The sequence below is a fragment of the Sitophilus oryzae genome, unplaced genomic scaffold, assembly GCF_002938485.1.
Source record: "Sitophilus oryzae breed Bouriz unplaced genomic scaffold, Soryzae_2.0 scaffold_1500_pilon_pilon, whole genome shotgun sequence".
Classification (NCBI taxonomy): domain Eukaryota; kingdom Metazoa; phylum Arthropoda; class Insecta; order Coleoptera; family Curculionidae; genus Sitophilus; species Sitophilus oryzae.
Window position 1 is genome coordinate 3445203 of NW_022146171.1, and position 13336 is coordinate 3458538.

Below are 13336 nucleotides of genomic sequence, written 5' to 3' on the forward strand. Positions count from 1 at the left end.
GCTTTATGAATATAACTCTGTCCAATAATCCATGACAGTGACAGTTGCGCCTATCATTTTAACCAAATAAATTGTATTTTCTACCATTTTTTGAATGTCATCTGTCGAAATCTTGTCTGACTCGTTGGACAGACTTGCTAATTGCGTATGCAACGGGTAAATTGGTTTGGACGTATCGGTATATCGTGCAATATTTAATTTTACCATTTAGCATTTAATAATGTCAAACAAAAGTGTCTAGTAACTAATGAAACGCTCAAAGTTTTCTCTTCTATTATAAAGGACTACTTTTGATATCATTTGTAACGTATACAGTACATATCTTAGTATACAAAGAAAAAAAAAGTACCTATACTTAATATTTTCTCACCTGCCTTTAATTTTCCCTTTAAAGTGTGTCCGTCTATCCAACGACAATCACAGAAAATATAACAGAGTATAATGTTATACTCTGAATATAATTTACCTGTGAATTAAAATGAAATAAACGTTACACAACTAATTTCATAATTAATCTTTTGATTATGTCCAGATTTTGTCCGGACTTCAGAGCTCACTTTTCCAGAATTTCCAAAAACTCGTATGGAAACCCTACCATAAAGGAGGCAAATAGCGGTTTGTTATTGTCACTATGCCTAGAACTAAATTTTATAATGCTTTGTTTATAAAGGAAACAAAAAAATCTCTATATATCTAGATAATAAATATATTTTATATATTATGTTTATAAACGAACTTATTGCTGGCTTATAACTCTACAATATAAAATATAAAGATTACATTTACTAAATCGATATAAATTGTTCCCTTTACATAATATTTATTGTAACTTTTCAACAATTCAATAATCTATTATCAGAATATTAACACTATCGTGCATGACAATCTTATCTCTGTCTAATAATTTTTAATTAAATTGTCTTTCGTGTACGTTATAACTAAACCCATATAGCTACAATAAAATTTATATTTCTTAATTATTTAATACGCCCTCTTATCAAATAATATGAAACAATTGACAAAATATATCGATTATATATTTCATTTTTTCGAAAATAGAAGCGATATTTCGATTTTACAATGAGTTTATCATACCATTTTTCTGTAGAAACAATCTGAATCATATCTGTTTTATGATAAAAACATACAGGGTGTAAATAATAAGTGCAAAAAATCAGGAGTTGATAGCTTTGTTTAAAATTATTATTCTGGATTGTATTTTTTTGTCTAGTACGATATTATAGAAAGCCATATTGCATGCATTTACTCTGCTGTTTGCAAATCAACCCTACTTGTCCTGAACCTAAAATAGCATGTTTGAGGCAAGCTCTTGGAGCTTTTTACGCAACAAGTCTATGTGCTGAAGTGGGAAGCCTCTTAAATACAAAAGGAAAAAATTATTACACTTTTCCTAGCCATATCATCTTATAAGCTATGATAATCAATGAAAATTCGACATGGCTAATACCTGAATCTGAAGGAAGATTAGACCTGAATAACCTCAGACGTCAAGATACGTCACCTTAAATCTTACCAGAAATATACCAACGACTGTTCCAGAAAATCCTAAATCAGTATAACGCAAAAATTAATTTATACTGATGGCTCCAAAACACAAACTGTTGCAAATATTATCAACGGGTCAACTTTCCAATGGACTTTGGGACATGAAACATCAGCTTTTTCGCAGAACATATTGCTATTTGGAAAACCTTATCCTATGTCATCGAGGAATACAAACTATAGTAAACTTTCTCAGTCTTTAGAGATCGTGTCTAAAATTAATGACATATTTGTTCAAAATCCTCTTACAAAACGATATTACAAAAAATCTAAAAAAAAATCTTACTGCACTTTTCACTGTACTTTCGAATAAGAGAAGGTGCAGTGAAAAGGGAATTAAACTCAGGTTTATATGGGTCCCAAGTCACAGTAATATCCTTGGCAACACTGCGGCAGATAAAGCTGCCTAGCAAGCTGCTAGAAGAGATACCATTGATTTCCTTTATAAATAAACAGGAAAGGAATGGCAGGATGGGTAGACTAGTAAACCTTCGAAGCTTCGTACAATAAAACAGGATCCGTTAACCCCATCCTTACGTTTTACACTAGGATGAGCTGATGAGTCCCAGAGTGCATCGTCTTCGTAGTGGACATACTGCAGTGGCACATGCATTTCTGCTTAAAAATTAAATGTCTTCAAAGCAGACTGTGATGTTGAGATAAGAGTAACCCACATTATATGTGAATACCATCAATATACGACAGAAATAATTAGATTCCAGATACGTGGTGAAATCCGTCAAAATTCCGCTGAAAAAGAACAAATTATAAATATTTAGAACTTTATGTTAGTTTAGAAATTAATGTTACGTTTTTCGTCGGTTCCGTGTGGATAGAAAGTCACAATTTATTTAAACACTATTTATTTAACACTAATTAACAAAACTAATAACGATAAACGACTTATAGAACTATTTACAAACGATTTATAACTAAGAATTTATTTTTAATTTTAGCGCGTCAACTGTATATTTATAACTGCCCCCTGTAGGCCACGGCCGCCGGCTTTTATACCGGCAGGTAAAGAACTCTAGAATTGTCCATAGATCGTTAGGTGCGTAGAGAAGGTTTTCGAATGTTCTCGTATGTACTCGTCCATTCCAGTGGGACTCGATTCTTCTCGAACGAATGAATCATTGCGGTGTCTATGCGATGTTAAGGTCATCCGAGGGCGGGCCATATTGTGAGGTTAGGTCGAGTCCACACCGGCCCGCAACACTGCCCCCTTCTTAGGTACATGCTCGTCCCGAGATGTATACGGTGAATGAAGGTATTTGCAAAGCTGGCCCCTGGTACATTGCGAAGTCTGGTAGAAATAGCAGTCTACAGTTTTCTCTCTCCCGATCTCAGCTTTGGGTTGTAGCAGCAAACGAGGATCTCGATTCCCGTAAATCTGAACAAGACTTCAATCATGTTCCGGATTGTACGCCAACTCAAACCATCGAGTCCACACGCCAGCTTCGGAATGGCTAATCGTGCAATGTTGTTGTTTAGCAGGGCTTCTCTCAGTTCAATCAGGGTCTTCCATAGATTGAGATAAGTCGGCTTACTCGGGGACCAATCCTTGGTGACCAGGTAGAAGATGTGTCTTGCTTGACCATGTGCATTGTCGGTTAGCCTCAAGACGCTTCCAACCTCTGGATCCTGTCGGCGTAGTTCTCCGACACGCCCAAACTTCTCATTGAACGTCGCAGCGATTCCTCTGGACATCCGCAAATCTCGAGCCACACAATGAGCGAGCGAATAATCAGGAGGCACGGAAAAGAGGTCTCGTTGATCTTCTTTGGTTACACCATAGCGAGCCTTCTCACTGCTGTTGTATCGGGCCATGAAATCGTCAAAGGACATCTCCGAATCAGGGGGATCACGGTCCCAGCACGATCTTCTATTTCGCCTTGGTAGGGGCTCAAACGGTTGAAATGGACTACCCTCGGTTTTTCTTTTGGCAATTTTCTGATACGGTATACGACGTCATTAATCCTATCCATGACTTCGTATGGGCCTTCCCACGAGGATTGTAGCTTCGGAGATAATCCACGACGTCTCTGTGGGTTGTACAGCCACACCAAATTCCCTGGTTGGTATCCCCCATGCTCAGCTTCAATGTCGTAGTGCTCCTTCATTCGGTCACTAGCGCTTTGAATATTTAAGCGGACTCGCTGATGGATGTCGTCCATCCTTTGACGTAGTCTGTGGACATAATCTTCTCCAGCGACATCTTCTCCCAGTCGGCAACCAAACTTCAGATCACAAGGTAGACGCACTTCCCGTCCCATAACGATGCTGGCTGGAGTTTGCCCTGTGGATTCTTGGACGGATGAGCGGTAGGCCAACAGGAACAGGTGAAGGAATTTGTCCCAGTCTCTTTGGTGGTCAGAGACTACTTTGGCCAAATAACGGTTGATGGTTCTGTTCATGCGTTCAACCATCCCATCGGATTGTGGATGTAGAGCCGTCGTCCTGGTCTTGCGGATGTTAAGGACTTCACAGACGCCTTGGAACAGATTGGACTCGAAGTTTCTTCCCTGATCTGAATGCAGCTCCATGGGAACACCAAACCTGCAGATCCATTCCTTAACAAGAGCATCAGCAATCGTGGACGCTTCTTGATTTGGCACCGCGTAGGCCTCTACCCATTTGCTGAAGTAATCCATTACTACCACAATGTATTTGTTGCCATCGTTCGTCTCCGGGAAAGGACCAGCCACGTCGATCGCTATTCGTTCGAAGGGACTACCAACATTGTACTGGCGCATAGGGGCTTTACCACGCTTTTGTGGCCCATTAATGGCTGCGCAAATGTCACATTTCTTACACCAGGCCCTCACATCTTCTTTGCAGTTCACCCAGTAGAACCGTTCACGCAGCTTGCCAAGTGTCTTGGTAACACCAAGATGTCCACCGCTGGTTCCATTGTGAACTTCCGCCAAGACTTCCGGGACCCTCTTCTTTGGAATGACGATCTGCCTTCTCTTCTTGTCCCTCTGGTCTCACAATCACACGGCGAAGTAATCCGTTATCTATACCAATGAATTCCACTGGGACCAGTACGACTTCACGTTCGGCGAATATCTGCAAACTTCCTCCCACGTTGGTCTCTGGTCCGCGTTTTTCCAGTTAATCACCAAGCCCAACTCTGGATCACTGATTTGGTCATTTGCAAGATCTTCGGTTTGCCAACTATCACCAACCACAGTCGTCCTTAAGACTTTCACTTCTTTCTCTTCTTTGTAACGATTTCCCATCTGTCCGCAATTCCAACAGCGAATCGGTCCCCCCTTCTTGCTCATATACTGATCCAGTACTTTCCGCACAATCCTTTCCACTTTGGAATCGTCGGAACTCTCCTCAACAGCCCGTACAAATCCTAGAGACCTAGAGCATTCTTTCGCGGCCTCAAATTCCAGGGCACGTGCTAGGGCATCTCCCAAATGCGTTGGATGAGCTAAAAGAAGTGTTTGCCTTGTCTCGTTGTCACGTAAACCATCAATAAAAGCCTGTACTGTTAAGCGCTCCATAACATTTTCGGGCATAGCAGGGTACGCAAGGCGAACGAGGCGGGCTACGTCGGCTTCAAACTCCTGCAGAGACTCATTTGACTTTTGAATGCGATTTTTTAGCTGGGAATGATAGACATGTTCCAAATGAGCTTGGCCGTACCTCATTTCTAAATGTCGTACCAATTGCTGATAATCTCCCTGTTCCGATGGTGACAATGTCTGCAGGATATCAGTCGCATCTCCTCGCAGTGCGACAGTCAAAGCGGTAGCCTTTTCAGCGATTGTCCATCCGTTCGCTCTCGCAGCGGCCTCAAACTGGCAAAAATAATTGGCCCAAGCGGTTTTTCCGTCAAACATTGGAGGCTTAATAACTGACTTTGAGATATACTTATTTTCGACTAGTTTCGGTGCCTCCGATGTTTCTTGACATTTTGGTGAATTGGCCTTTTCTATTTCTTGTTTTAAAATTTCGACTTTTCTATTTACATCTTCCTCAATCTCCGTTATTTTGTCTTGTAGTTCCGTAGAATTCTTTATAATCTTATTGTTTAAACTTTCTTCTAAATTAAGTATTTTGTCATTGAAACTGGCTTGTAGATCTTTAGAATTTTCTATGATTTTATCCTCTAAAATATTAATTAAATCCTGGGAATTTTCCATAATTTTATCTTTCAAACTGTCTTCTAATTTTTGAGAATTCTCTGTGATTTTATCTTCTAAATTAACTTCCAAGTCAATTATTTTACTATTCAAATTGTCGTTTAAATTGTCTTGTAAATTTTCCAATGACGAGTCAAGGTCACCTTCCAGCTCGAAGTAAAATGTGTCAGGATCCTCACCTTCTTCCACCAAAACGTCTCTCAGTCTAGCTTGCAAAATGCTTTTCTTTCCATCTGTCTCGCACTCTCTCTCTCTTCCAATATGCATTTCAGTTCGGACACTTTCAAGTCTTTCAACAATTTTTTCAGAGCCATGGTCAGTCTTTTTATTCTTCTAGTCTATCACACACGCCACACTTGACACCAATTGTTACGTTTTTCGTCGGTTCCGTGTGGATAGAAAGTCACAATTTATTTAAACACTATTTATTTAACACTAATTAACAAAACTAATAACGATAAACGACTTATAGAACTATTTACAAACGATTTATAACTAAGAATTTATTTTTAATTTTAGCGCGTCAACTGTATATTTATAACTGGACTGTAGGCCACGGCCGCCGGCTTTTATACCGGCAGGTAAAGAACTCTAGAATTGTCCATAGATCGTTAGGTGCGTAGAGAAGGTTTTCGAATGTTCTCGTATGTACTCGTCCATTCCAGTGGGACTCGATTCTTCTCGAACGAATGAATCATTGCGGTGTCTATGCGATGTTAAGGTCATCCGAGGGCGGGCCATATTGTGAGGTTAGGTCGAGTCCACACCGGCCCGCAACATTAATATGCCGATTGAATCTAGACTGCCATCGCTATATTAAAAACACTAATTCTTAATCAAGGGGCCTTGGAAAAATAGTTTTTATCGTCTAATGTTTTTAGTGTCTTGTCCTGACCACTTAAAAGATGCCCAAATCGTATTTTTAATCATATCTCAATTTTTTTAAATGAAACGAGGGAGATGATGAAAATAATTTTTGATACCACACACTTGGTATTTCGAGTCAAATTTTCGTTATAAACCTAACATAAACCCAACCCAACCGCATGTTATAATTTCAAATAAACCATATGCGAAAATGTCAAAAGTTGACATATTATGATATGTCATTATATTCAGAGTGTTATTTTCTATCGAATAAAGTAAAAAAATACCGAGGGTGCCATTTAAAAATCAACAAGTTGTAGTCATTTCCGGTGAAACAGGAAGTGACCGAAAATAACTGAATTCGTCAATCAATACTAATTTATATCGTGTGCTAACATACCAAATCTCGTTTTTTTTTAATGAAAAAATAAAAAATTATAGGGGTGAGCCACTTTTGAGACGCACTATCTGTGATATTGCATGGAGGACGCACGACTGCGATGTTACTATGTAATTACCTATTTTTATTGTAGTTTGTGTATGATTTTTTTCTACTTTTTTGTGTCTGTTTTGCTGTTTTATCACTCAGCTTAAAATACCATACGATCGAAAAAAAAAACGTAGTTAAAGATGGCTGGGGAATGACAATCAATCATGCACTTCATATCATCACAATCATAATTTTAGCGAGGTCAAGCCCTACGCAGCATTTACTTTGGTCTAGGATTGGAACTTTGGATTTAGTTATGGTCAATTTTTGACAAGTATTATATCAATTTGTAGTAAATGATGTCTAGAGATTGACCTCGCCAAAATTATCATCGATTGGCATTCCCAAAACGCCTTTGACGCTGTTTTTTTTTCGATCATGTGGGATTTATGTTGGTGCTTATTGTATCATGTCCAATTGCCTCAATCTAAATTTTGATTTGTCTTTGTGACTGTTAATGTCCAGGGACTAGTTGTGAAACGCAGTGTAGAGTAATCCCTATAATTGCTTGATTGCTCTCCGAGCCTACATGGAAATAATAAAAAACCACTGTCCATGACTAATGATCCTGGTGATCGATGCCAAGAGAAAAAAATAATTATAATTTTATTATAATTAGGTCGAAATGATAATAAAAAATATATTTTTTGTTAATTTCCAGATAGATCATGGAGTCCCACTTAGAACACAGAGATAGAGTGGGGGTCCAAGATGCAGTCTTGCTTGAAGATTACACCAACGAAAAAGCTTTTATCGAAAATTTACAAAAACGATTCAACGAAGATGTTATATACGTAAGTAGGTCCTATATTAAGTTTGCTACTTTTAAGTGTCCCCGGATTGTATTTTCAAGAGTTTATACTATTCCAAATTTCCATACCGTTTTAGAGAAAACTAAAGAAAACATGAAAATATGGTTGAATTTTTTCTATTTGGCATATAAGGTAATATAATTTCGATTTCATTCTTTAATAGATGGTTATTATTAATTTTGATTAACGTCATATTTTTCAGTGTTGTTAAAGTATAATATTTTCCAATAACTATCATTACCCTTACTGTAGCATTGAACTATATACATTTTGTGCTTTTTTAATATTTTAAAACAGCAAAAAATATGACTTTAATTATAATTCTATTAATCACAATCTATCATCAATCTATCAAAGAATGAAAATGAAATTATATTACCATAGAAACGCGTTTTAATTTTTAGGATTTTTAGGAAAAATTCTATTATATTTTCATGTTAAAAATTTTCTTTAAAACGGTATGGAAATTTGGAAAAGTAAAAACGGAATTAACCATTTTAGAACAAGCAAAATTTTTTATAGAGAATGCATTTTTCTCAAAATGTTAATAATAAAAATGTACTTCCTCTTGTAAAGACAATCCGGGGACATACTGTATAAAAAAGTTATAGAATTTTAGACAGAATAAAAAAATAAAATAAAAAAAAACAAACTTTTTTCAGACATACATTGGTCCAGTACTTATTAGCGTTAACCCATACAAAGAACTTAATATTTATAGCCCGCAAGATGTCAAAGGTTACGAAAATAAGCATTTTTTTGAAGTTCCTCCACACGTGTAAGTATATAAACAGATATATCAGGTCAAATAAGAATCTCAACATTGATTCCAAAAGCTTTTTTATCCACATTCACACAATAATGGAAGTTTTATCCAATTATATGAAGCGGTTAAGATATTTTATCTTTATAGGATAAAATAACTTTATTCCCCACTGGTGGAAGTTGCCTCTTGAATTTCTGCAAAAATTGCTGAGGGAATGCCATCATCATCGTTGCATTTTTCTATGGTTTTTAAAAAACCTTTGCAAATTCTTATGACGAAAGATCCGAGTCATCCGAGTCTTGCTTTTGTGAAGCTTTTGTTTTTATCAATACTAAACAACATAGTTATCATAACAACAAACACTATCTTTAATTCGATTTTTAAAAATAAAGTTTGTAGTCTGGTCGAAGGAGGCCTATTTTTTATGATTCTAAATAATTTTTAAAATGTTAACGTTGAAATTAAGCGTGAAAAAAAAGCTTCGAAAATTTTGGCGTTTGGTCGCTACATTAAATTAATTATACCAGCAGAAAAAAAATAAAGGTGTAAATAAAAATAAGGTGTTTCCTCTCGGAAACGGTAATTAGCTAAACGACCAGTGAAGCCTCTACAGATAGAGCCAGTGGGGCTCTATGTATCGCCCCATTTAGACTGTGTGTCGAAAATGCACGGCGGAATTAAATTCCTCCGAGATATTTAATTTGAAAGATTTCGATTGTCGATTTAAAAAAAATCGAATTTTTTATTTATTAACTTTTTCCACTCTTCTCGCCTAGTGCCAGCAGAAGACGTTAATTTAAGAATTCTAAATGCAATTTGACCCCCGTTTTAGGTTATGTTTTATTTAAAAAAATGCAAAATTGAAAAAATCGGTTCTCATTTTTTTATGTAATTTTTTGGCAAACTGTGGATACTAAAAAAAGTTAACTAATCGATCTGCATCGATCAACGCCCAAAAATCTTTCAAATCGGAATAAGTGAAAACAGCTCGATTTTGGCTAGGAAAATTTTTGGAAAATTTCGAAACACTTTAAATGAGGCGATTAAATGGCTCCAATAGATCTATCCATACAGGCCTCACTGGTTGTTTAGCAGTTTACCGTTTCTGAGATATTTACGTTTTTCAATATTGGGAAAATTGAACTCTAAATCGTTTTGTACGAGTCCTTATGAAAATCTAAGAAACCAAAAATAGGCCATATGAGGGCGCCATCCAGTAGTCGTCTATCCGACGGTGCATAAATGGTTTCTTTAAATTGAAGGGTTTGGTAGATTATTCTAAAAAAAAAGTTGAAAAAACTAAATTTCCAAAAATTTTCTCGGCCAAAATCGAGCTTTTTCACTTATTCCAATTTTTGGGCGTGGATCGATGCAGATCGATTAGTTAAATTTTTTAGTATACACAGTTTGTCAAGTACATAAAATAAGGTACATAAAAAGAGGGCCAAATTGCATTTAAAATTCTTACATTAACGTCTTCTAACCGTACCAGATGAGAAAAGTGGAAAAAGTTTATAATAAATAATAAATTCGATTTTTTTTCAAAGGAAAATCCAGAAAATTGACAATCGAAATATTTCAAATTAAATATCTCGGAAACTGTGCATTTTCAAAACACCGTTTAAATAGAGCGAATATAGAGCTCGACCCGTTCTATCCGTAGAGGTCTTACTGGTCGTTTTGTTACTTACCGTTTCCGAGAGGAAAGATCTTATTTTTTTTTATTTACATCACCTTTATCTTTTTTTCTGCTGGTGTAATTTAATGTAGCAGTCAAACGCCAAAATTTTCGAACTGACTTCCACGCTTAATTTCAACGATAACACCTTAAAAATTATTTAAAATCATAAAAAGGCCAAACCAAACCAAAAACCCACGGAATTTAATATTTCGATCGGACTATTGTGGTACTAATTTTTACTATAAAATTTGTAAAATTCTAATTAAATATACAGGGTGGTCCGAATTGTATTCGGGAGACTTCGGCAGCATATTTTGCAATAGAAAATAGTTAAAAAAGTTTGTATGTATAAATTTATCTCCTAAAATGCTTCATTTCGGAGATACACGCTGAAGAAGCTTCATATTTATTTCGGGGTTTTCCAATTCGGGGTTTAATTTCTGAATGTCAACATTTTGTTCAATTTTTGTCAATGATGACATATATTCATTATTTCGATTCCAAATATCTGGAGAACCATTACCCGTAGCGATTTCTACCAAAAGACCTTTTTTACATAAAAACGGCGGAAATGTATTTTTTAACTCATTGCAAATCTTAACTCAATTATGACGCATTTTTACCAAACCACACCACGTACATTTATACGTACTTTTCTACTCATCTTTATCTGCAGAATAAGCTAGCGAAGTTTCTCAATAGATTTCGGACCACCCTGTATACATATGTTTGTGGATAAAACATTGCATTCCCGTATAAATATTCTCGCGTGGATAAAATGTCCCCCTAAAACATTTATATAATAATAACTAATGAAGAAAGTATATTTTTTTAAGGTTTGCTATAACAGACACAGCATATCGATCTCTACACGAAGAACACAGGGAGCAGTGTATATTAATTTCAGGTAAAATATTAAGAACCAAAAAATATGAGAATTATTTACAAAAAAAATCCCAACAGGTGAGTCCGGTTCTGGAAAGACTGAAGCGTCAAAAAAAGTTCTTCAATACATCGCCGAAGTGACTGAAAGAAAGGGCGAAATAGAAACAATAAGGGATAAACTTTTGGTATCGAATCCAGTTCTGGAAGCATTTGGAAATGCTAAAACCAACAGAAACGATAACTCGAGTAGGTTCGGGAAGTTTATGGATATCCAATTTAATTTCGAAGTAAGTAGAGATTATTGAATAAATAATATTCAGTTAAGAAGGAACATATTATATAAACAAAATTAGCACAACTGCGAAGGTGCTTTAATATGACGTTCTCAGTTATTTTAAATGTGCGTTTTAGAAAATAAAGTTGGTTAGACTCAATAATTTGCGGATTTTGTTATTAGTTTGCATCAATAAACATTTATTTTAAACTTTTCTCCCTTCAGATTTTGTTAGTTCATAGTTATTAATTAGTGGGTCGATTTAGATATTTTTTTAAGAAATATACCGAGTGGTCCGAACTGTATTCCGGAAACTTCGGCAGCATATTCTGCAGATAAAAATAAGTAGAAAACTTTGTATAAATGTATGTCCTAAAATGCTTAGTTTTGGAGATATAGGGAGTTGAAATTTCTTTTTTGTTTCGATTTTTTCAAAATAATTTCTGAAGTAACATCAATATTTGGATAAAAAAATTGTGTCTGGAAGTTTCTTGACGTGAGAAATTTGATTTTGATGTCAATATGACTCCTATTTGTAGAGGGCGCCACCTACATATTTTTAACTGGTTTGAAAAGTTATAACTTTTCGTCCGTACCCGTATGAAACAACTGAGTAAAAAAAGTCTCTCGGTAAAAATCGATATGAGTATGGTTCTCGAGATATTTGGAATCGAAATTATCAGTACCTATCATCATTGACATAAATAATGAAACATGTTGACTAAATAGTTATTAGACTGAAATCATAAATTTGAAATGTTTTTGTGTCAAGAGTTTAACAGAAATTGTTTTATCATCAATTTTTGGCAGAAAATTTATGATTAATTTAAAAAAATAAAAATTTCCCAAATTTATTATTGCACTCTAAATATCTTGAGAACAGTTGCTCGTAGCGATTTTTACCAAGATATATTTTTTACGTAAAAAGTCACGGAAATGTATATTTTTTTACTCAGTAGTTTTTTGTACAGGTACGGACGAAAAGTTATTACCCTTGAAAACAGTTAAAACACATGTAGGTGGCGCCCCCTAAAAATAGGATTCATATTGGCATCGAAATCAAATTTCTCATGTCAAAAAAGTTCCCAGACACCAATTTTCATCCAAATATTGACCTTACTTCAGAAATTGTTAGGAAAAAAATCGAAATAAAAATGAAACTACACCCTGTATGTATGAAACTAAGCATTTTAGGACATACATTTATACGAACTTTTTTACTCTTTTTTATCTGCAGAATATGCTGCCGCAGTTTCCGGAATACAGTTCAGACCACCCTGTATAGTTAAATTCTTTGACTTTTAACTTCTTTTTAAATTAAAAATTATAGGAACAGAAACAAAATAAGACGATTGGCAGCAATTTTAGCATTAAAAGCATGCCTTTGCTTTACGTCCTCATCAACAAACCTATGAAAGAGAGGTTATTGTTTTTATAATGTCACTGTCATTGAATAAGCATACTACTATTATTGCTTGTTGGCAGTTACTCTAAATCCAGAAGTTGTATCGGCTATATTGTTGCTTTAATTGAAAGAGATGCACAAGTAACTATTTTTGTAGCTACTTTCTAAAATTTACAAAAATCCCAGTGTAATCCCTGAAACAATGTTTTTTCCAGATTTGTACATTTTTCATAAAGCCAATCACAAAATAAACAAAAAGTAATATAAAATAAACCTAAAAAAGCAAAACAAATCCCAAAATCCCAAACTACCAAATACATATCAAATTTTTCAAGAGAAAAATATTCTTCAAAATGTCTTTAATGCATATATACCGGGTGCGTCTCAAAAGTGGCTCACCCCTATAACTTTTTTATTATTTGAGATAAAACAA

The 13336-nt window shown here is 35.3% G+C and overlaps 1 protein-coding gene across 3 annotated transcripts in view; it reads left to right on the plus strand.

Moving 5' to 3' along the window:
• LOC115878155 (unconventional myosin IC) overlaps positions 1 to 13336 on the plus strand; it is a 103425-nt gene that overhangs the window by 59965 nt on the left and 30124 nt on the right. For all 3 annotated transcript variants that reach the window (XM_030894539.1, XM_030894538.1, XM_030894537.1), the window contains exons 2-5: positions 7742 to 7874; positions 8555 to 8670; positions 11176 to 11246; positions 11303 to 11511. In XM_030894539.1, coding sequence (XP_030750399.1) covers positions 7749 to 7874; positions 8555 to 8670; positions 11176 to 11246; positions 11303 to 11511 — 522 coding nt within the window. In that variant the 5' untranslated portion in view covers positions 7742 to 7748. The remainder of the gene's footprint in view (positions 1 to 7741; positions 7875 to 8554; positions 8671 to 11175; positions 11247 to 11302; positions 11512 to 13336) is intronic.